Below are 20698 nucleotides of genomic sequence, written 5' to 3'. Positions count from 1 at the left end.
TGCTGGGGGCCGGGGGCCGGGGGCCGGGGGCCGGCCGGGCGGGGGGCGCTGTGGGCGCTGTTGGGGCTCGGGGGGGGCTCCAGGGGAGCCACGGGTGTCCGGGAGTGCTTGTGGGTGCTGGGGGGGCGTCCGTGGGTGCCCGTGGGGGCCGGGTGGGTTCCCTAGGGGTGCCTGGGGGTCCCCATGTGTGCCCGTGGGTGCCCTGTGGGTGCTGGGTGGGTGCCCGTGGGTGCTGCATGGGTGCCCTGTGGATGCCCATGGGTGCCCTGTGGGTGCTGGGTGGGTGCCCGTCAGTGCCCAGGGGTGCTGTATGGGTGCCCGTGGGTGCCCTGTGGGTGCTGGGTGGGTGCCTGTGGGTGACCCATGGGTGGGTGTCCTATGGGTGTTGGGTGGGTGGCCATGGGCTACCCGTCAGTGCCCATGGGTGCTGGATGGGTGCCCTGTGGGTGCCCGTGGGTGCTGGGTGGGTGCCTGTGGGTGACCCATGGGTGCCCTATCCCCCCTAGGCCCACAGGTGCTGCCCTGCATGGTGACCCTGGGGGACGCGGCCCACAGCATGGCGGATGGGCTGGCCCTGGGGGCTGCCTTGGCCAGCTCCTGGCGAGCTGGGGTGGCCACCGGGCTGGCCCTGCTCTGCCATGAGCTGCCCCACGCCCTGGGTGGGTGCTGGTTGCTGGGGGGGCTGGGGGGGGCTGGGTGCAGGTGGGGGCGGGCTGGGTGCCCGATGTGGGGGCTGTGAAGCAGGCGGTGGGTGGCAGGTGGGTGCTGGGTGGGTGCTGGGGGAACGAGGGGGGGTTGGGTGGTGGGAGCTGGGTGGGTGCAAGGTGCCCAGGGGTGCCAGGTGTGGGCTCTGGGTGGGTGTGGGGCTGTGGGGTGGGTGCTGGGTGCAGGGTGGCTGCCAGGTGGCTGCCCTGGCTGAGCTCTGTGTGTGTGCTGCGTGTGCTGTGTGTGTGTGCCACACGTGTCACATGTGCCGCATGCTGCATGTGCCATGTGTGCCACATGTGCTGTGTGTGCTGCGTGTGCCACATGTGCTGCATGTGCCACATGGGCCACATGTGCTGTAGGGGACCTGGCGGTGCTGGTGCAGGCGGGGCTGAGCTGGCAGCGGGCACTGGCGCTGGGGCTGGCGGGGGCCCTGCCCATCCTGCCGGGGATCTACACCGGGCTGGCCCTGGGCACCGCAACCGCTGCCCGCACCTGGCTGGGCGCCCTGGCCACTGGCCTCCTCCTCTACCTCGCCCTCTGTGACATGGTGAGTCAGTGCTGATGGTGCCGCAGCGTGTGCTCTGTGTGTGCTGCTCTGGCTGTGCCGTGCGGGCCATGGTGTGCCATAGGTGCCAAGTGTGCCGTGCCACGTGTGTTGTGCATGCCACGTGTGCCATTGCATGTGTGCCACAGGTGCCATGCTGTGTGTGTCGTGTGTGCCACATCTGCAACGTGTGCTGTGCTGGCTGTGCCATAGCTGCCACGTGTGCCATGCCATGTGTGCCACATGTGCCCCTGTGTGTGTGCCATGGCTGCCAAGCCATGCGTGCCATTGGTGCCATAGGTGCTGGCTGTGCCATGCCATGTGTGCCACACGTGCTGTGTTCTGCATGCCATGCTGTGTGTGCTGCACTGGCGTGCCATGTATGCTGTGCCAGGTGTGCTGTGCCATGCCACGGTATGTGTGCTGTGTGTCCTGTGTGCCGTGCTGTGTGTGCTGCACTGTGCACGTGCGGTGCCATATGTGCCGTGTGTGTCACACTGCGCGCATGGCACCCTGGTGTGTGTGCTGTGCCGCACTGTGCCGGCTGCCCCCTCTGCCATCCAGTGGCACCATGCCCGCCGTGCCGGGGGGATGGCCGGCCACGTGCCCCTCTGAGCCTGTGTCCCTCCAGGTGCCAGCCATGGTGGCAGCACGGGACCGGCAGCCGTGGGTGCTGCTGGTGCTGCAGAGCACTGGGCTGCTGGCAGGCTGGGGGCTGCTGCTGCTGCTGGCCCTCTACGAGGACAGCATCCTGCGCTGAGCGCCACCGGCAGCGCCCCCCAGCCCCGCTGAGTGCCGTCCTGGCACCACGTCCTCTGGGCATGGCCTGGCATGGCCCAGCACCGCGCCCCAGCACCGAGCACCGGCCCCTGAGCCGCGCCCCAGCACCCCGGCATGGCCGGCATGGGCCAGCATTGCCGCCGCCACACCCGGGCGCCCTGTCCGTGCTGGCGGGCACAAAAGCAGCCAAATAAAGATGGTGGCGGGCGGTGGCGCCACAATGCCCGAGCCCCAAGGCTGTAGGGCTGGGGGGCCTATGGGGCTGGGGGCCTATAGGCTTGGGGGGGCTATGGGGCCTGGGGGCTATAAGGCTGGGGGGGGGCTGTAGGGCCTGGGGGGCTGTAAGGCTGGGGGGTTATAGGGCTGGGGGACTATGGGGGCTGTAGGGCCAGGGGGCTATGGGGCCGGGGGGCCATGGGGCCGGGGGAGGCTGTAGGGCGGGGGGCTGGCCCAGGCTGCACAGCCCCTATGGGGCCCTATGGCCTGTGGGCGGCCTATAGGGTGGAGGGCCCCTATAGGGTGCAGCCCCTGGGTGGCACGTGGGGCTGCTACAGGGTGCAGAGTCCCTACAGGGTGCAGCCCGGGGGGGTGCAGGGGGCCTGTGGGGTGCCTATAGGGTGCATCCCTGGGGGGTGCAGAGTCCCTATAGGATGTAGGCTTCCTATAGGATGCAGGGCGTCTGTAAGGTGCAGGGTGCCTACAGGGTGCAGCCCAGGGAGGTGCCGGGCCCCTATTGGATGCGGGGTCCCTATGGGATGCCGCCGGGGGCTGCCGGGCCCCCGGTTGCGGGCGGAGGGACGCCGGAGGACCGCCCTCTCGTTGGTGGCGGCACAGCGCGGCCCGTGCGCCGCCGCTCTGGCGTGAACTTCCGGCCTCTCTCTGGCAGCCGCGGGCCTTGGGCCCAGCTTCCGGCGCTGCGTGCGGAGCGAGGCGGGTGTGGGGGGCGGTGGAGGGCCCGTGGGGCTGAGGGGGACCCCCGTGGGGCTGAGGGGATGCGTGGGGTGATGGGAGGTGAAGGGCCTGTGGGGGAGATGTGGGGCGAGATATGGGGGGCTGGGGGGGGAGAGATGGGGCTGGGGGGGGGAGCCCTGTGGGGCTGAGGGGGACCCCCATGGGGCTGAGGGGATGCGTGGGGAGATGTCGGGCTGAAAGGCCTGTGGGGGAGATGTGGGGCGAGATATGGGGCTTGTGGGGGAAGTGTGGGGCCCGTGGGGATGTGGGGAGAGCTGTGGGGCGATATGGGGCTCAGGGGCCTGCGGGGGAGCCACGGCGCGAGATGTGGGTTCCGGGGGCCTGTGGGGCTGAGGAGCCCGCGGGGGGGTGGGGGGCAGCATGGGGCTGAGTGCCCATGGGGGGCAGCTCAAACCCGAGTGAGCTTTTCTTGGGGGGAGAGGGGCAGAACCTCGCCACAATCGGGGATCTCTCAGGGTGCTGAGCCACCCTGTGGGCCCGGCCCCCCAGGAAGCCCCTGGTTTTGCTCCCTAGGGGGGTGTCCACGGGTGGCACAGCCTGCGGTGGGGGCAGGGTGATGTATGCCGTCTACAAGCAAGCCCACCCCCCCACGGGGCTGGAGTTCTCCATGTTCTGCAACTTCTTCTCCAATGCTGAGCGCAACTTGGTGGTGGCTGGCACTTCCCAGCTCTATGTTTATCGCCTCAACCATGACTGCGAGGTAGCATCCCCACCCCCCGAAAAAAAGCCCCCCATAACCCTCCTTGTGCCCCCTCCCCCCAAATTTTGAGGGGTGTGTATATTGGGGGCTGATGCTTAGGCCCGTTTTCCCTTGCAGACAGCTGCTAAAGGAGAGAGGAATGTGGGTAGGTGATGGGGTGGTGACACCCCCCCCCCCCCCCGACATTTTTTTGGGTGATTTCCCCCTTTTTAGAGTTGAGGGGGTCCCTGTGTTGTTGGTGTGCCCATGAGAGACCTCCTGGGACTGGGGGGTGCAGTGGGGAGAGCTGGGTTTGGGGATTTACTCCCAAGAGATGAGCTGTGGGGGGAGATGGGGGCGGAGGCAGGGACAGCACGAAGGAAGGGCAGGGACAGGCAGGGATAGGGGTTGGGCAGGGGCGTCCCACTCCCAGAGCCGCTGGCCAATGTGGGGGTGACAGCAAGCTGGGGCAGGTGACACGGGGGTCAAGAGAGGGGATGCCCCTCGGGGAGGTCTGGGCAGCACCCCCCTGCCTGCCCTGCCCACCCTGCTCGCTCTGCCTGCTCTTTCCTGCCCGCAGAAGGCAAAGGGCACAAGGAGAAGCTGGAGCTGGTGGCCTCCTTCGCCTTCTTTGGCAACGTCATGTCCATGGCCAGTGTGCAGCTGGCGGGGGCCAAGCGGGACGCCCTGCTCCTCAGCTTCAAGGATGCCAAGGTGGGCTGGGGGCCCCCGACTCCCTGGCTGGGGGGGGTTGGCAGGGGAGGCTCCTGCCCATCACCCCTTTCCCATTCCAGCTCTCTGTGGTGGAGTACGACCCTGGCACCCACGACCTGAAGACGCTCTCCCTCCACTACTTTGAAGAGCCGGAGCTGCGGGTGGGTGCCGATGCTGCAAGGTTTTGGGGTTCCCCCCTTGTGGTGGTGGTGGCTCCCTAAGAACTCGTGTGTCCCCTCCCTGGTTTTGCCGGCAGGACGGCTTTGTGCAGAACGTCCACATCCCCCGTGTGCGTGTGGACCCTGATGGGCGCTGCGCCGTTATGCTGATCTATGGCACCCGGCTGGTGGTCCTGCCCTTCCGCCGCGACACCCTGACAGATGAGCACGAGGGGCTGGTGGGAGAAGGGTGAGTCCCCCCACGCCGCTGCACTGCGAACCACCACCTCCCTGCCACCCGTGGGTGCTGGGGGGGGGTCTCCTGAGTTATCCCCCCGCCACCTGCAGGCAGAAGTCCAGTTTCTTGCCGAGTTACATCATCGATGTGCGGGAGCTGGACGAGAAGCTCCTCAACATCATCGACATGCAGTTCCTCTACGGCTACTATGAGCCCACCCTCCTCATCCTCTTTGAGCCCAACCAGACCTGGCCAGGGTGAGCCTCTCACGATGCCCCGGGGGGGCCCTTGCGGTGTGCCCCAGGGGTGTGACGCGGCCCTTGTCCTCGCGCAGGCGGGTGGCGGTTCGCCAGGACACGTGCAGCATCGTGGCCATCTCCCTCAACATCATGCAGAAGGTCCATCCTGTCATCTGGTCCCTCAGCAACCTGCCCTTCGACTGCACCCAGGCGCTGGCCGTCCCCAAGCCCATCGGTGAGTGACGGTGACACCACGGTGATGGCGCTGTGAGACCGTCTGGTGACGGGGGGGCGGTCTTCTTTCTCTTGGCAGGAGGAGTGGTGATCTTTGCTGTCAACTCACTGCTGTACCTGAACCAGAGCGTGCCGCCCTACGGCGTGGCCCTCAACAGCCTCACCAACGGCACCACCGTCTTCCCCCTGCGTAAGGGCTGTCCTCCTCCTCCTCCTCCTCCTCTTCATCCTCCTCCTTGTCCTCGTCCTCCTCCTCCCTGTCCTGCAGCAGGGTGGGGGCTCTCAGCTGCCCTCTCCCCACAGGCATGCAGGACGGGGTGAAGGTGACGCTGGACTGCGCCCAGGCCACCTTCATCTCCTACGACAAGATGGTCATCTCGCTGAAAGGAGGGGAGATGTAAGCTGTGGGGCTGCCGTGGGGCACCAGGGGGTGTCGGTGGGGCTATTGTGGAGCCCTGTGTCCTTGTGGCCGAGGGTGCCACCGTCCCTGCTGTGTCCCCTCTGTCCCCAGCTATGTCCTAACACTGATAACAGATGGGATGAGAAGCGTCCGCTCCTTCCACTTCGACAAGGCGGCTGCCAGCGTCCTCACCACTTGTGTAAGCCGTGGCAGGGCAGAGGGGAAGGTGGGGACCCCTGTGTCCTCACTGTGGGGTCCTCTGTCATCCCCCATCCCCCCTGGCAGATGGTGACGATGGAGCCAGGGTACCTGTTCCTGGGGTCACGCCTGGGGAACTCCCTGCTGCTCAAGTACACTGAGAAGCTGCAGGAGCCCCCTGCCAACGGGGGCAAGGAGCCACCTGACCGGCAGGTGAGGCCCTGGGGGGGCCCCAAGCTCCCGCCCCAGATCCCAAACCCCATCCTGGGTCCCCAAACCCTGTTCCCAGATACCCAGACCCCCACCCCGAGTCCCCAAGCCCAGCTCCAGTGAGGGGTCCTTGGGGGCAGTGCAGAGGGGCTCCCAGCTCTCCCATCCCTGCAGGAGGAGCCCCCAGTGAAGAGGAAGCGGTCAGAGTCCTCAGGGACCTGGGCAGGTGGGTGCCAGCGCCGAGACCTCCCCCGGGAGCCACGCTAGAGGCTCCACCGGTGTGGGGAAGGGGTCTGACAGGGAAAGTGGGGTCTCAGTGTCACTGGGGGTGGTGACAGGGAGTGGCACGATAGTGACGCGGGCTCCCTGTGCTGCTGGCTAGGAGGGAAGTCGGCGCCGCAGGACGAGGTGGATGAGATCGAGGTGTACGGCAGCGAGGCGCAGTCGGGCACCCAGCTTGCCACCTACTCCTTTGAGGTACCCCTGGAGGGGGGGGACACCCTGCTGCCCCCTGCCGTGTCACCCCTGCGTCCTCGTCCCCCTCATCCCTTCCCCTACAGGTCTGCGACAGCATCCTTAACATCGGCCCCTGTGCCAACGCCGCCATGGGCGAGCCGGCGTTCCTCTCAGAGGAGGTGAGTCCTGGCACGGGCTGGGCAGCCCCGGTCCCTGCCTGCCGCTGCCACAGCCCCGGTGTGGGGACAGTGTGGTGACAGCGGCCGCTTCTCCTGCTCCCAGTTTCAGAGCAGCCCGGAGCCGGACCTGGAGATCGTGCTGTGCTCTGGCTACGGCAAGAACGGAGCCCTCTCCGTGCTGCAGGTCAGGCTGCACCGCCGGTGCCGCGCTTGAGGCCAGGGGCTGCGGTGACCCCCAGGCAAAGTCGGTCCCCATGCGAGTCCTGCCCCCCGCCCCCTGCCCCCCCAGCACTGTGCAAAGGCCTGCCCCGCTGGGAGTGTTCGCGGCAGGTCAGGTACCGGTGCCACAGCAAGGACCTGGGCCAAACCAGGGCTGCCCCTGAGCGCTGGGCGCCGCCTGTACCCGCCCAGCCACACCGCCCGTGCCCCTGGCGCTGCCCACGCCCCCCACACCGCCCGCACTCACCTTCCCCCTCACCCGCAGAAAAGCATCCGGCCCCAGGTGGTGACCACCTTCGAGCTGCCCGGCTGCTACGACATGTGGACCGTCATCGCGCCACAGAAGAAGGAAGAGGTGGGTGGCCGTTGTCCCCCCACCGCAAGGGGACATCCATGCCCTTGTCCCGGCATGGTGGTGTTCACCAGGGCTTCTCCTTCCAGCCGGATGACGCCACGGCGGGGGAGAACGCTGAGAAGGAGCCTGCTGCCCCCAGCCCCCCTGAGGAGGACGGCAAAAGGCATGGCTTCCTCATCCTCAGCCGTGAGGACTCCACCATGGTGCGGCTGGGGCCGGGGGAGTGGCGAGGGCGCCAGGGTGGTGGCAGAGGGCTGGGTGGCACGTGGCTGTGCCAGCTGTGGTGGCTGCTGGGTGCTGGCCATGCCATGTCTAACCTGGTGTGCCCCGTCCCTCAAAGATCCTGCAGACGGGGCAGGAGATCATGGAGCTGGACACCAGCGGCTTCGCCACGCAGGGCCCCACCGTCTTTGCCGGCAACATCGGCGAGAACCGCTACATCGTCCAAGTGTCGCCACTGGGTATCCGGCTGCTGGAAGGAGGTGGGTGCTGGTGGGTGGCGGGAGCACCCGTGGGTGCTGCGGGCCCTCCCTCCACACCCGCTGCCCCTCCCCGGCTGCAGTGAACCAGCTGCACTTCATCCCGGTGGATCTGGGCTCGCCGATTGTGCACTGCGCCGTCGCCGACCCCTACGTGGTGATCATGAGCGCCGAGGGGCAGGTCACCATGTTCGTCCTGAAGAGCGACACGTACGGGGGCCGCACGCACCGCCTCACCCTGCAGAAGCCCCAGCTACACCATGTGAGTGCTGGTAGCCGAGTTCCCCCTCAGCGAGGGGTCCTGGCGTGGCCACGCAGCCCCTGGCAGCTGCCCTCTGGTGTCCCCAGCAATCCAAGGTGATCGCGCTCTGCCTCTACCGGGACGTCAGCGGGATGTTCACCACGGAGAGCCGGGCGGCCAGCACCCGGGACGAGCTCTCCCTCCGCACCCACTCGGAGGCAGAGACCCTCATCCAGGACATCAGGTGGGCGCTGCCGGTGAGGTGCTGGGGACCAGGCTGTCCCCTCATCGGTGTGCCCTGGCGGGACATGGGCGTGATGGCTCGGTGTTTTTCTCCTGGTGGGCGCAGCAACACGGTGGACGACGAGGAGGAGATGCTCTACGGGGATTCAGGGGCTCTTTTCAGCCCGGCCAAGGAGGAGCCGCGCCGCAGCAGCCTCCCCTCCACTGACCGGGACCCCCACCAGTACAAACCAGAGCCCACCCACTGGTGTGTGCTGGTGCGGGAGAACGGCGCCATGGAGGTGAGAGGCTGGCAGGGGTACCAGGGGTGTGTGTGTGTGGGGGACACGCTGCTGCCGTGCTGCGGTGGCGATGTTCCCTGCCCTACACCTGCCCGTGCCGTAGATCTACCAGCTGCCGGATTGGCGCCTGGTGTTCCTGGTGAAGAACTTCCCGATGGGGCAGCGGGTGCTGGTCGACAGTTCCTTTGGGCAGCCGGCGGCCCAGGGCGACGGCAAGAAGGAGGAGGTGACGCGGCAGGGGGAGCTGCCGCTGGTGAAGGAGGTGCTGCTGGTGGCACTGGGCAACCGCCAGAGCCGGCCCTACCTGCTGGTGAGGGCTGCGGGGGAATGTGGGGGTTGGGGGGGCCAGGGGGGTGTTGGGGGCTGCGGGGGGCGGTGGGGGCCAGGGGTTGCTGGGGGGTGTTGGGGTCCTGGGGATGTGTGTTGGGGGGGGTATTGGGGATACTGGGGGGATGTTGGGGTCGTTTGGGATGCTGGGGTGTGTTGGGGATACTGGGGGGATGCTGGGGGACATTGGGTATACCGGGGGGATGCTGGGGGCTGTTGGGGGATGCTGGGAGGCATTTGGGATACTGGAGGGATGTTGGGGGGCATTTGGGATGCCAGGAGGCACTGGAGGGATGCAGGGGATGCTGAGAGATGCTGAGGGTGCCAGAGGGATGCTGGGGAGGGGGTGGTGTTGCAGATGCCGGGGGTGCTGGAGGGACACCAGAGATGGGGGATGCTGGGGGATTGTGGGCAATGCTGGAAGGATGCAGAGGGATTTCAGGGGGTGCTGGGGGTGGTAGAGGGACGCAATGGGGTGCTGGGGATGTTGGGGATGCCGGAGGGATGCTGGGAGATGTGGGGGATACCGCGGGTGTGGGTGGGATGTGTGGATGCCAGAGGAATGCTGGGGGATGCCGGAGGGATGCCGAGGGGGATGTTGGTGATGCTGCGGGGATGCTGGGAGATACGGGGGCTGCTGGAGGGATGCTGGAGAAATATGGGGGCTGCTGGAGGGATGCTAAGGGATGCTGGGGATCCCTGGGGGATGCCTGGGGGATGTTGGGGATGCCAGAGGGATGCCGGGAGATAGGGGGAATGCTGGTGGAGGAGCAGCGGGGCTCAGCCCCCGGCTGCCTGGCAGGTGCACGTGGATCAGGAGCTGCTCATCTATGAGGCCTTCAGCCACGACTCCCAGCTGGGCCAGAGCAACCTCAAGGTCCGGTTCAAGAAGGTGAGAGGCGGGGAGGCTTTGCCAAGGCCCGTGCCACCATGGTGCTGGTGCTGCCACGGCCCCCCTGCCGCGGTTTCCCCCGCCACAGGTCCCCCACAACATCAATTTTCGAGAGAAGAAGCTGAAACAGTCCAAGAAGAAGCCAGAGAGTGCAGGGGGTGAGGAGCCGGGGGGCCCCCGTGGCCGCGTCGCCCGCTTCCGCTACTTTGAGGATATCTACGGCTACTCGGGGGTGAGTGTGGTCATGGCAGGGACCGGCCGGGTCCCCCCAGTTTTGCTGAGGGTAACCGTGTGTCCCTGTCTGTCCCCCCCAAGGTTTTTATCTGTGGCCCCTCCCCGCACTGGCTCCTGGTGACTTCGCGGGGGGCCCTGCGCCTGCACCCCATGACCATCGACGGCACCGTCGAGTCATTCGCTCCCTTCCACAACATCAACTGTCCTAAGGGCTTCCTCTACTTCAACCGGCAGGTGGGACTGGGGGGTTCCAGGGGAACTTGAGGGGGTCGGGGGGGGTTCCAGGGGGGTCGCAGGGTATTTGTGGCCCTCTAGGGGCATCCTGGCAAGGATTTGGGGAGTTTCGGGGGTGTCCCACAGTGTTTGGGGGGCTCTGGCAGGGTTTGGAGGGGTCATAGGGGAATTTGGGGGGTCCCGGTGGAGTTGGGGGGGCTCGGGGATTTTGTGGGGTCCCAGCCACACTGACGGGTTGCTGCTGGGGCAGGGGGAGCTGCGGATCAGCGTCTTGCCGGCCTACCTCTCCTACGATGCCCCGTGGCCCGTACGGAAGATCCCGCTGCGCTGCACCACGCACTACGTCGCATACCATGTGGAGTCCAAGGTGGGTCACCGCGCTGCACCGGGGGTCCCTGCCTGCTGCCAGGCTGTGCTCTTCCTCCCCAGGGTGCCCCCACCCCGCCTCCTCCTCCTCCTCCTCCTTCTTCTCCAAAGTAACCCCGTCCCATTGGGAAGCCACTGAGTGCCACCGTCTCTGGGGCAGGGGATGAAGCTGGGCGGGGGGCTCCCCTGGTGTCTCCCTGTCCCTGTGCCAACGCCGGTGTTGCTGTGGCAGGTCTATGCTGTGGCCACCAGTGTCATCAACCCCTGCACCCGCATCCCCCGCATGACCGGGGAGGAGAAGGAGTTTGAGAGCATCGAGCGGGGTGAGTCCCCTGTTTCCCCAGCCCGTCCCCCCAGCCCTGTGTCCCCCTCGTGCTGAGCTGTGTCCCCCCCTTCCCTGCAGATGACCGCTACATCCACCCGCAGCAGGAAGCCTTCTCCATCCAGCTGATCTCCCCGGTGAGCTGGGAGACCATCCCCAACACCCGGTGAGCACTGTGGAGCTGGGCCAGGGGTGTCCACCCCTATCCCCCACACGAAAAAAGACCCTCAGGGCTGGGTTTCACCCTTGGTTGGGGATTTGGGTCTGATCCTGCCCCCCTGTCCCCCCAGTATCGACCTGGAGGAGTGGGAGCATGTCACCTGCATGAAGACGGTGTCCCTGAAGAGTGAGGAGACGGTGTCGGGGCTGAAGGGCTACATCGCCGTTGGCACCTGCCTGATGCAGGGTGAGGAGGTGACCTGCCGTGGACGGGTGAGTGGGGGACACCTGGGGGTCTCATGGTACACACAGGGGTCACAGAGGTCTTGGGAGGGATGGCTGGGGGGTCTCAGGGGACACACAGGGGTCCCAGGGGTTGGGGGAGGGATGCCCAGGGGTCTCAGGGGACAGTTGAGTGTCTTGGGGGATGCATAGGGGTCTCAGGGAGGACACAAGGGTCCTAGGGGCCTTGGGGATGCTTGGGGGGGGTGGTGTCTCAGGGGACAGTTGAGGGTCTCAAGGGGGACACAAGTTTCCCAGGAATTTTAGGGGGACACCTGGAGTCCCACCCAGGGGTCTTGGGGAATACTTGGGAGTCTCAGTGGATAGTTAGGGGTCTTGGGACACACACAAGAGTCCTGGGGGACAGTCGGGGGTCTCGGGGGTCTCGGGGACAGTTGAGGGTCTCGGGGGACACCCAGGTGTCTCAGGGGACACACAAGGTTCCCAGGGATTTTGGGGGGACACCCAGGCTCCCACCCCAGGAGTCTTGGGGAACAGTTGGGGGTCTTGGGTGACACCTGGGAGTCTCAGGGGATAGTCGGGTCTCAGGGGACATACAAGGTTTCCAGGGATCTCAGGATTCCACTGAGGAGTCATATCCAGGGGTCTTGGGGGATACCCAAGGGGGCTGTTGGGGCTTCCAGGGGACACCCATAGGTCTTGGGGGGCCACTGGGGGCAGGGGGCCTGGCACAGGGAGGGCTGCCCCCACCCCTGCCCACACTGCTGCCCTGCACTGGGCTGGGGGTGGCCCAGCTCCTGCATGTCCCTGTGTCCCCCCAGATCCTCATCATGGACATCATCGAGGTGGTGCCGGAGCCAGGGCAGCCGCTGACCAAGAACAAGTTCAAAGTCTTGTACGAGAAGGAACAGAAGGGTCCGGTCACCGCCCTCTGCCACTGCAATGGCTACCTCGTCTCGGCCATCGGCCAGAAGGTGAGGGGCCACCGAGGGGCTGGAGACCCCCCATGGGGCCAGGGCACCCTCTGTGGGGACACAGAGGAGCTGGGGACCCCCCTATGGGGATGCTGTGGGGTTGGGGATCCCCCGTGGGCTGTCCGAGTGGCCACCGTGGGGCCACAGACTCCTCTGTGGGGCCACCAGAGGGCCAGGGGACACTCTGTGGGGCCTCTAAGGGGCTGGGGACCACCCCCATGGGAACACTGTGGGGTTGGGGACCCCCTTTAGCATATCCATGGGGCCACTGTGGAGTTGAGGACCCTCCGTGGGGCATCCGTGAGGCCACCACAGGGCCAGGGGACCCTCCAGGGGTCCACCAAGGGGCTGGGGACCCCTACAATGGGCCCACCAAGGGGTTGGGGACCCTCTGTAAGGTGTCCGTGAGGCTGCCCTGGGGCCATGGGCCCACCGAGGGGTTGGGGACCCTCTGTGGTGCCACGGCAGGTTTGGGGTGTCACCTGTGTCCCCCCGTTTCCCCACTGCAGATCTTCCTGTGGAGCCTGAAGGACAATGACCTGACGGGGATGGCCTTCATCGACACCCAGCTCTACATCCACCAGATGATCAGCGTCAAGAACTTCATCCTGGCTGCCGACCTGATGAAGAGCATCTCCTTGCTGCGCTACCAGGAGGAGAGCAAGACCCTCTCCCTTGTTAGCCGGGTAAGCTGTCGCGGTGGTGGGGGCGGCACGAAGCTGGCTCCCCGCCCCGGCACGACCGCAGCGAGCCGATGGGTTGGTTTTTTTCCCCTTGCAGGACGCAAAGCCCCTGGAGGTGTACAGCGTGGACTTCATGGTGGACAGCACCCAGCTGGGCTTCCTGGGTCCGTGGCTGTGCTGCCGTGGCAGCGGGAGCGGTCTGGCGGGCTCCGGCGATGCCGGTGTTTTCAGCTCTCCAGTAAAACTCTTCGTCTTCCCGCAGTGTCCGACCGTGACCGCAACCTCCTGGTGTACATGTACCTGCCGGAAGGTGAGGGGCTGCTGGGGGGGGCTCGCTGGGTGCTGCGCCGGAGCGGGGCTGTGCCGGATCGGGGCTGGACCAGTGCCATGCTGGGCCGTGTGGTGCCACGCCGTGATGTGCCGCCCCTCCGCAGCCAAGGAGAGCTTTGGCGGGATGCGGCTGCTGCGGCGCGCCGACTTCCACGTGGGCGCCCACGTCAACACGTTCTGGCGGACGCCGTGTCGCGGCGCTGCCGATGGCCCCAACAAGAAAACCAGCGCCTGGGAGAACAAGCACATCACCTGGTTTGGTGAGCCCTGGGTGCTCGGGCTGGGGGCAGGTGGGTGGGGGTGGGCTGCCAGGATTGGGGGTGCAGGGGTGCTGCAGGGCTCGGGGTCCTCGGGTTTGGGGTGCCGGCATCGGCAGCACCCCAGGTTTTGGGGTGCAGGTGGCGCCCCACTCCCCTTCCCCATGCCGGGGCTCCCCCGCTGCCTGCAGGGTCATGGCACTGGGGGGCTTGACCCCCCCCCCCACAACCCCCCGGGCCCCCCTGACGGCCCCTCACAGCCACACTGGACGGGGGCATCGGGCTGCTGCTGCCCATGCAGGAGAAGACGTACCGGCGGCTGCTGATGCTGCAGAACGCGCTCAGCACCATGCTGCCCCACCATGCCGGCCTCAACCCCCGCGCCTTCAGGTACCGCGCCCCGCGCCTCCTCCCCATCCTGTGCTGCGCCCGCTTGTGCCCCACGGCTGCGCTGGTGCTGTGGGGTGTCACTGGGAGGTCCCCGGTGCCGGTGCCACCCCGCGGCGGTCGCCCGCAGGCTGCTGCACGTGGACCGGCGCATCCTGCAGAACGCGGTGCGCAACGTTCTGGACGGGGAGCTGCTGAACCGCTACCTCTACCTCAGCACTATGGAGCGCGGCGAGCTGGCCAAGAAGATCGGCACCACGCCCGACATCGTCAGTGGGGCTGGGACCTGGGTGTGGGGCAGGGCCATGGGGCAAGGGCAGGGCCGTGGGGTGTGGGATGTGGGGCAGGGCTGTGGGGCAGGCTGCCCTCAGCACCACAGGTCTCTGCCACACACATGCTGTGTGCTGGGGCTCCCTGCCCCACACGTTGTGCCCCACGCGCTGCACCCCATAGAGATGCACGTGCCCCCCACCCCCCTGACGCTTCTTCCCCCCCCCGCCCCCCCACAGATCCTGGAGGACCTGCTGGAGATCGACCGGGTGACGGCTCACTTCTGAGGGACCCCCAGCCCCCCCAGCCCCAGAACTTTTATAAAGAAAAGATGAAAAGCAGCCCTGTGGCATGTCTGTTCCCGGGGGGCCGGGGGTTTATTGGGGGACAGGGCCGCGGGCCCCCTATGCCCGCAGGTACTCGTAGAGCTGCTGACTGTGGGGCAGCACCCCACAGGCCGCCAGGAGCCGCAGGGCCGAGGCTGTCAGCTTCATGGCGATGCTCTCCAGCCTGTGGGGGGGCGTGGGGGGGCATGGGGGGCCTGTGGCAGCCCCTACAGCCTTGTTCCCCCCCCCCTTTTTTCCCCCCTTATCTCCCCCTTATTCCCCTCCTTTTCCTCCCCCTTTTTTTTCCATATCACCGCCTTTTCCTTCCCGTTATCCCCTCCCTTTTCCTTCCCCTAATCCCCTTTTTTCTTCCTCTTATCCCCCCACCCTTTTCCTTCCCCCCCATTTTTCCTCCCCCTTTCCCCCTTACTCTCCCCTTTTTTCTTTCCCTTCCCCTTTCTCCCCCCTCACCTCAGCGCCACCTCGAACTTGAGGCTCTCCCAGGCGGCCCTGGCCCATCGCGCTGCGCTGCTGCCGGCGATGCCGGAGGCTCTGTCTGCGCTCAGCCGGCTCCAGCTCCGCACGGCGCTGCCGGGGGGTCGGGTTTTCCCCCCCAGTTTTTATTTATTTATTTCACGCGTGCCCACCCACCCCCTGCCCCCTCCCCTGCCCCGTTACCTCCTGGCCATGAGGAAGTATCGGTCAACGGGGGCGCCCAGGGCGGCGTTGATGCTGCGGACGGTGTTGATGTTGCGGAAGACGAGCAGCATGGGCCGGGGCAGCGCGCGCAGGACGCTTACCACACGCTCGAAGCGCTGGGCTGCCATCTCCTGCATGTAGGCGCGTTCCTCCCGCGTCAGCGCCGCACCCAGCGCCAGCGTCCCCGCTGGCAGCGGCCGCTGCATCAGGATCTCGCAGAAAAGGAAATAATCTAGGGGGGGGGGAGGGGGACACACGACGGCGACGGGGACACAGTGAGGGATGAGGTGGGGCTCTGGGGTGGGACACATGGGGGGACGCGGCCGCCTGCTCACCCTCGACGCCCAGCTCGGCCGAGCGCAGCCGCATGGCGGTGTCATCGCGCAGGACGATGGCGCGCCAGAGCTGGCACAGCGCCGCGCGGTCCCTGCGGCCATGCCAGCCCTCAGCAGGGTGTCCCCCACTGGGGACCTCCCCGTTGGGTCCCACCTCCCCTTGAGGTCCCACCCCTGATTTTGGGGATCCTCCTTGCTATAAGGGGCAACTCCCACCCCCCCTACCCCCCCCATTTCTGAACAGTTTCCCCCAGCTTGGGGACCTCCCCACCCAGTTTAGGGACATCTCTGATTCGGGGACTCCCCAACGATTTTGGGCATCACCCCCAATTTTGGGAACAGCTGCCCCAAGTTTTGAGAAATTCCCCCAAAATTTGGAGGCACACCCCCTCCCCCCCCCCCACTTGGGTACCCACCTCTTTTTTGGCATACCGGCAATTTTGCTCCACCCCCAGTTTTAGGGAACGGACCCCCACACACACGTTGGTGACCCCCCCGCTTGGCCCCCACCTTTCACTGAGGAACTCGTAGAGGCCGTGGTCCAGCAGGACGATCTGGGCTTTGCCGTCGGGGCCGCGTCGCACTAGCACTGAAGGGGAGCGTGTTGGGGGGCACGCCGCAGCCCCCGGGACCCCCCAAGGACTCTACCCCCTCCCCCCTCCTGACAGACCCACACACACTCCTTAGGCCACCCCCCCACTCCTTAGGGCCCCCAACCTCCTTGCCCCCTCCCCCCAGTCCTTACGGGACCCCCCTCCTCGGGACCCCCCGTACCGTTCCCAGGGTGGGGGTCAGCGTGGATGAAGCCGGTGTAGAAGATCTGCTCGGCGAACACCCGGATCAGCTTGTCGGCGGCCTGCGGGGGCAGCCGGCTCCATCCTGGGACCCATGGGGATCCCCCGGAGACCCTCCAAGAAACCCCAGGAAAATCCCCTGGACCCCCTAAGGATACCCCAAGACCTGCCAGGAACCCCCTTGGGATCCCCCCCGGGGACACACCTGACCCCTCCCCCCCCCCTCCCAAGACCTCCTAGGACACTCCCAGGGACCCCCATGGGCTCCCCAGAACACCTCAAGACTTGAGGACTCCCCAAGGGACACCAGGACACCTCATAGACACCCCCATGATTCCCCCCAAGACCCCGAGGACCCCCCCAGGAACCCCAGGACTCCTCAGAGACCCCTTAGGGACCCCAAAACCTTCCACAGACTATCCAGGGACCCCAGGACCCATCAGAGACCCCTCCAGGACACCCCCAAGACCCAAGGACACTTCTAGGGACCCCAAGACCCCTCAGAGACCCCCCCCAGGATCCCCCCAAGACCCAAGGACACCCCTAGGGACCCCCGGACCCCTCAGAGACCCACAGGGACCCCCCAGAGTTCCCAGGGCCCCCCCCAGCCGCCCCCGGCTCTCACGTCCTGCACGCCCAGGCCCTGGCTGCGGATCCCCTCCACGTTGGTGATCTTGCAGCCCTCGCAGAAATCGGCCGTCAGCACCCGCTGGGGACAGTGACAGGACAGCATCACCCTCCCCAGGTCCCCCCCTGGTGCCCGACCACCCCCTCGGGGGGTGTCCCCTTGTCCGCTCCCCCCCCCCCCCCACCTTGCTGCACTTGTCCCAGTGCACGCGCGGCACCACCACGTAGGTACAGTGCCGCAGGTCCCGTGCGCAGCGCTCCGCGTTCCGGCCCTCGTTCTCAAAGTCCAGCTCCCGTGCCAGTGTCCCTTTCAGCTCCTGGGGGGGGTGCCGGGGGGTGGGTTCGGGGGTCTGGGGGTCCAGGGGGTCCGAGTGCCCCCACACGGTACCTGCAGCACCCAGCCCAGGGCAAAGCCAGGGTGCATGAACTGGACGATGCGCAGCAGCAGCTCCAGCGTCCGGATGTCACCCTCGAAGCGGTCGCGCAGATCGATGTATTGAACCTGGGGGGCGCGGGGACGGAGGCGCTGCTGTGGGGGTCCCCAAGGGCTGGCACCTGTCCCCAACCAGGGGGGCGCGGGGACAGGGGCGCTGCCGTGGGGGTCCCCAAGGGCTGGCACCTGTCCCCAAAAAGGGGGGTGCGGGGACAGGGGCGCTGCCGTGGGGGTCCCCAAGGGCTGGCACCTGTCCCCAACCAGGGGGGCACGGGGTCAGGGGCGCTGCTGTGGGGCTCCCCAAGGGCTGGCACCTGTCCCCATCCGTGGGTCCCACCTTGACGGCAACGGGGGTCCCGTCCTGCAGCGTGGCGCGGTGCACCTGGGCCAGGCTGGCCGCTGCCACCGGCTCGTAGTCGAACTCCTGGAAGAGCCCGGCCGCCGTCGTCTGGAAATCCTCCAGGAACAGCTCGTCCACCTGCGGGGACGGGGACGGGGACACGGGGGAGCGGGACACGGGGGCAGTGATGGGACGTGGACAGGACGCGGACGGTATCAGAATGGGGACAGAGTGGCAATGGGGGTGGGGACAGGACAGGGATGGGCACAGGGACAGGACAGGGATGGCATGGGGACAGGGACAGCACAGGGATGGGGGCAAAGTGGGGACACGGGGACAGTGGTAGGACGTGGACGGGACACAGATGCTGTGGGGATGGGGACAGAGCAGCAATGGGGATGGGGACAGGGACAGCACAGGGATGGGGGCAAAGTGGGTACATGGGGACAGTGGCGGGATGCAGATGGTGTGGGGAAGGGGTGGGCATGGGGACAGAGATATGGGGACAGGACAGGGGTGGGGGCAGGGATGGGACAGGATGGGAACTGGGACAGCGACAGGACATGGACAGTGTGGGGAAGGGGACAGGGATGGGGCAGGGACATGGGGATGGGAATGGGGGCAGGACAAGAACGGTGTGGGAACACGGATGGGGACAGCATGTGGATGGGGACGCAGTGGGGACACATACTGGACAAGGACAGTGCAGGACAGGGATGGGGACATGGGGACAGCGTGGGGGTGAAGACAGGACAGGAACAAGAATGGGGACAGAGGGGGGAGGGGGATGGGGACAGGGACTGGACAAGGACAGTGTGGGGACAGGAAGGGGGACATGGGGATGATGATGGGACAGGGATGGGAACATGGGGATGGGAAGAGTGGGGACAATGACAGGACAATACCAGGAACAGCATGGGGACGGTGTGGGGACAAAGAACAGGACAGGGACAAGGGTGGGAACAGCGTGGGGACAGGGACTGGACACGGACAGAGCGGGGACAGGGGGACGAGCACAGGACGGGGACAGTGCGGGGGACAGGGAGGGGACAGGGCAGGAGGGCATCTGGGGAGACCCCCGCGCCGAGGGGCTCCCCCGGCAGCAGCGGCGGGCGGGGGCTGCGGCGTCCCCATGGGGTCCCCAGGGTGTCCCCACCTCGCGGTAGCCGCGGCGCAGAGCCTGGTCCTCGAGGCGGCGCAGGGTGGCGGCGAACTCGGGGGGCAGCAGGTGGTTGAAGGCGCAGAGCCCCTGCCCCAGCTTGATGTAGAGCCCCCCGTTGCGCAGGGCCCCCCGCAGCAGCCGCTCCGCTGCGCGCTGGTGGCACCGCGACATCCCCGCCGCGAACGCTGCGCTGTCCTGGGGGCACCAGCACCCTGAGCGCCCCAACCGCCCCTGAGCCCCCCAAGCACCTGCCCAGTCCCCCCAACCCCCAACCCCACAACGAGACTCTGAGCCCCCCCAATGGGCTACTGAGACCCCCACCAGGTCAGCAAGCCCCCCAGTTGCCCCCTGAGCCCCCAACCCACCTCCTGCAGCCCCCCAATCGCCCCCTGAGCCCCCCAACCAGCCCCAGAACCCCCAACTGGCCCCTGAGCCCCCAACCCACCTCCTCCAGCCTCCCAACCGCCCCCTGAACCCCCAACCCACCTCCCCCCTGAGCCCCCCACCCACCTCCTCCAGCCCCCGCAGCGCCACATTGGCTGTCCACCAGTAATCCAGCGAGATGTGGACACCGACAACCAGTGACCTGGGGGGAAGACGGGCAGTGTCGGGGGTGGGGCTCAGCTCAGGGGGACCCCTGTGTCCCCTGCCCCGTCCCCCACCTGCCGAAGCGTCCCACGCCGTCCAGCAGCAGCCAGAGCCGGCGGCGGTCGCGGCGCTCTGCCCGCAGGTACCAGGCGGCCGCGGGCAGCCCCAGCCCCAGCGCCAGCAGCGCGGGAGCCAGCAGCGCCCCACGGCGCCTGTGGGGCCGTCAGACCCTGCCCCATAGCGCTGCCCCACAGCCCCCCTGCCCTATAGTGCTGCCCCACAGCCCCCTGCCCTATAGTGCTGCCCCACAGCCCCCTGCCCCATAGTGCTGCCCCACAGCCCCCTGCCCCATAGTGCTGCCCCATAGCCCCACCTCGCAGCCCCCTACCCCGTAGCCCCCTGCCCCATAGCCCCGCCCCGCAGCCTCCCGCGCACCACAGCCCCCCCCGCCCCACGTACTCCACACCTCCCCACTTGCGCCTCACAGCCCGTACCCGAGCCCCACGTCCCCCCTGTGCCCGAAGCCCGACCCCCCCACATGTCCTCCATGTGCCCCACTTCCCCCCTCCCCCCCCCCGCCCCAGACCCCCCCCCGCCCCACAGCTCACCGGGGGGCCGGGGGGGCGGCCCGGGCGCGCGCCGGGTGCCGCTGCAGCGCTGCGGGGCGCAGGCGGCAGAGCCGCACCTGGGGGGGGGGCGGGGCGGGGGCGGGGGGGGCTCGGTGGGACGCCCGGGGTCACCCCACGCGCAAGGAACGCGCGGGGCACGCGGCCCCACACGCGGCCCCCCATGGGTGCCCTCCCCAGCGTGCCGGGGGGCCCGGAGGGCTTCGGTGGACCTGGGGGTCCCGGGAGGGGGTCGGGGATCCGGGGAGCTCCGGCGGTCCCGGGGGGGGTCCCCGGGGGGTAGGGGTGTCCCGGGGTGAGGATGGGGTCCCGGGGGGGATCCCGGGGGGTGCGCGTCCCGGGGGGTGTCCCAGGGGGTGGGGGTGTCCCGGGGGTCCCGGGGGGGGGTTAAGGGTGGGGGTGGGGTTCCGGAGGGGATTGGGCAGGGTGGGGGTGTCCTGGGAGGGTCCCGGGGGGGTCGGGGGGTGGGGGTGTCCCGGGGGTCCCCGGGGGTCCCGGCCCCGCCCTCACCGCCGCGCGCAGCCCCATCGTGCTCCGCCGTCACCCGCCGCCGCCGCGGGACG

The 20698-nt window shown here is 67.7% G+C and overlaps 3 protein-coding genes across 4 annotated transcripts; 2 read left to right on the top strand and 1 right to left on the bottom strand.

Moving 5' to 3' along the window:
* Window positions 1-393: 393 nt before the first annotated feature.
* Window positions 394-2167, top strand: SLC39A4 (solute carrier family 39 member 4). Its single transcript, XM_040585530.1, has 3 exons — window positions 394-659; window positions 1068-1255; window positions 1884-2167. The coding sequence occupies exons 1-3, from the start codon at window positions 485-487 to the stop codon at window positions 2010-2012; spliced, it is 492 nt and encodes a 163-aa protein (XP_040441464.1). The 5' UTR covers window positions 394-484; the 3' UTR covers window positions 2013-2167.
* Window positions 2168-3417: 1250 nt separating this feature from the next.
* Window positions 3418-14546, top strand: CPSF1 (cleavage and polyadenylation specific factor 1). 2 transcript variants are annotated; one of them, XM_040587412.1, is made up of 37 exons: window positions 3419-3704; window positions 3822-3849; window positions 4264-4397; window positions 4478-4558; window positions 4654-4805; window positions 4904-5050; window positions 5128-5267; window positions 5346-5456; window positions 5570-5663; window positions 5778-5865; window positions 5952-6077; window positions 6249-6300; window positions 6457-6551; window positions 6635-6709; window positions 6813-6893; window positions 7194-7283; window positions 7370-7486; window positions 7624-7765; window positions 7846-8024; window positions 8111-8247; window positions 8353-8527; window positions 8631-8837; window positions 9657-9746; window positions 9835-9978; window positions 10062-10214; window positions 10465-10581; window positions 10813-10903; window positions 10984-11068; window positions 11193-11334; window positions 12126-12278; window positions 12788-12964; window positions 13059-13125; window positions 13224-13271; window positions 13396-13551; window positions 13809-13938; window positions 14066-14204; window positions 14445-14546. In XM_040587412.1, exons 1-37 carry the CDS (start codon window positions 3561-3563, stop codon window positions 14490-14492), a joined length of 4335 nt encoding a protein of 1444 aa, XP_040443346.1. In that variant the 5' UTR covers window positions 3419-3560; the 3' UTR covers window positions 14493-14546. The 2 variants fall into 2 exon arrangements, with proteins under 2 accessions (XP_040443347.1, XP_040443346.1); XM_040587413.1 differs by lacking the exons at window positions 14066-14204; window positions 14445-14546 and having other exon boundaries at window positions 3418-3704; window positions 13740-13857.
* An 8-nt stretch (window positions 14547-14554) lies between these two features.
* On the bottom strand, window positions 14555-20698 carry ADCK5 (aarF domain containing kinase 5). Its single transcript, XM_040587414.1, has 15 exons — window positions 20646-20698; window positions 20118-20194; window positions 19584-19721; window positions 19432-19507; window positions 18916-19116; window positions 17757-17897; window positions 17375-17488; window positions 17172-17303; window positions 16985-17068; window positions 16340-16421; window positions 16076-16154; window positions 15566-15657; window positions 15210-15462; window positions 15003-15119; window positions 14555-14715 (listed from the first exon to the last, which is right to left on the bottom strand). The coding sequence occupies exons 1-15, from the start codon at window positions 20661-20663 to the stop codon at window positions 14610-14612; spliced, it is 1710 nt and encodes a 569-aa protein (XP_040443348.1). The 5' UTR covers window positions 20664-20698; the 3' UTR covers window positions 14555-14609.

The sequence above is a fragment of the Falco naumanni genome, chromosome 3, assembly GCF_017639655.2.
Source record: "Falco naumanni isolate bFalNau1 chromosome 3, bFalNau1.pat, whole genome shotgun sequence".
Classification (NCBI taxonomy): domain Eukaryota; kingdom Metazoa; phylum Chordata; class Aves; order Falconiformes; family Falconidae; genus Falco; species Falco naumanni.
The sequence above is the reverse complement of the archived record's forward strand: the minus strand, read 5'-3'. Positions and strand labels throughout refer to the sequence as shown.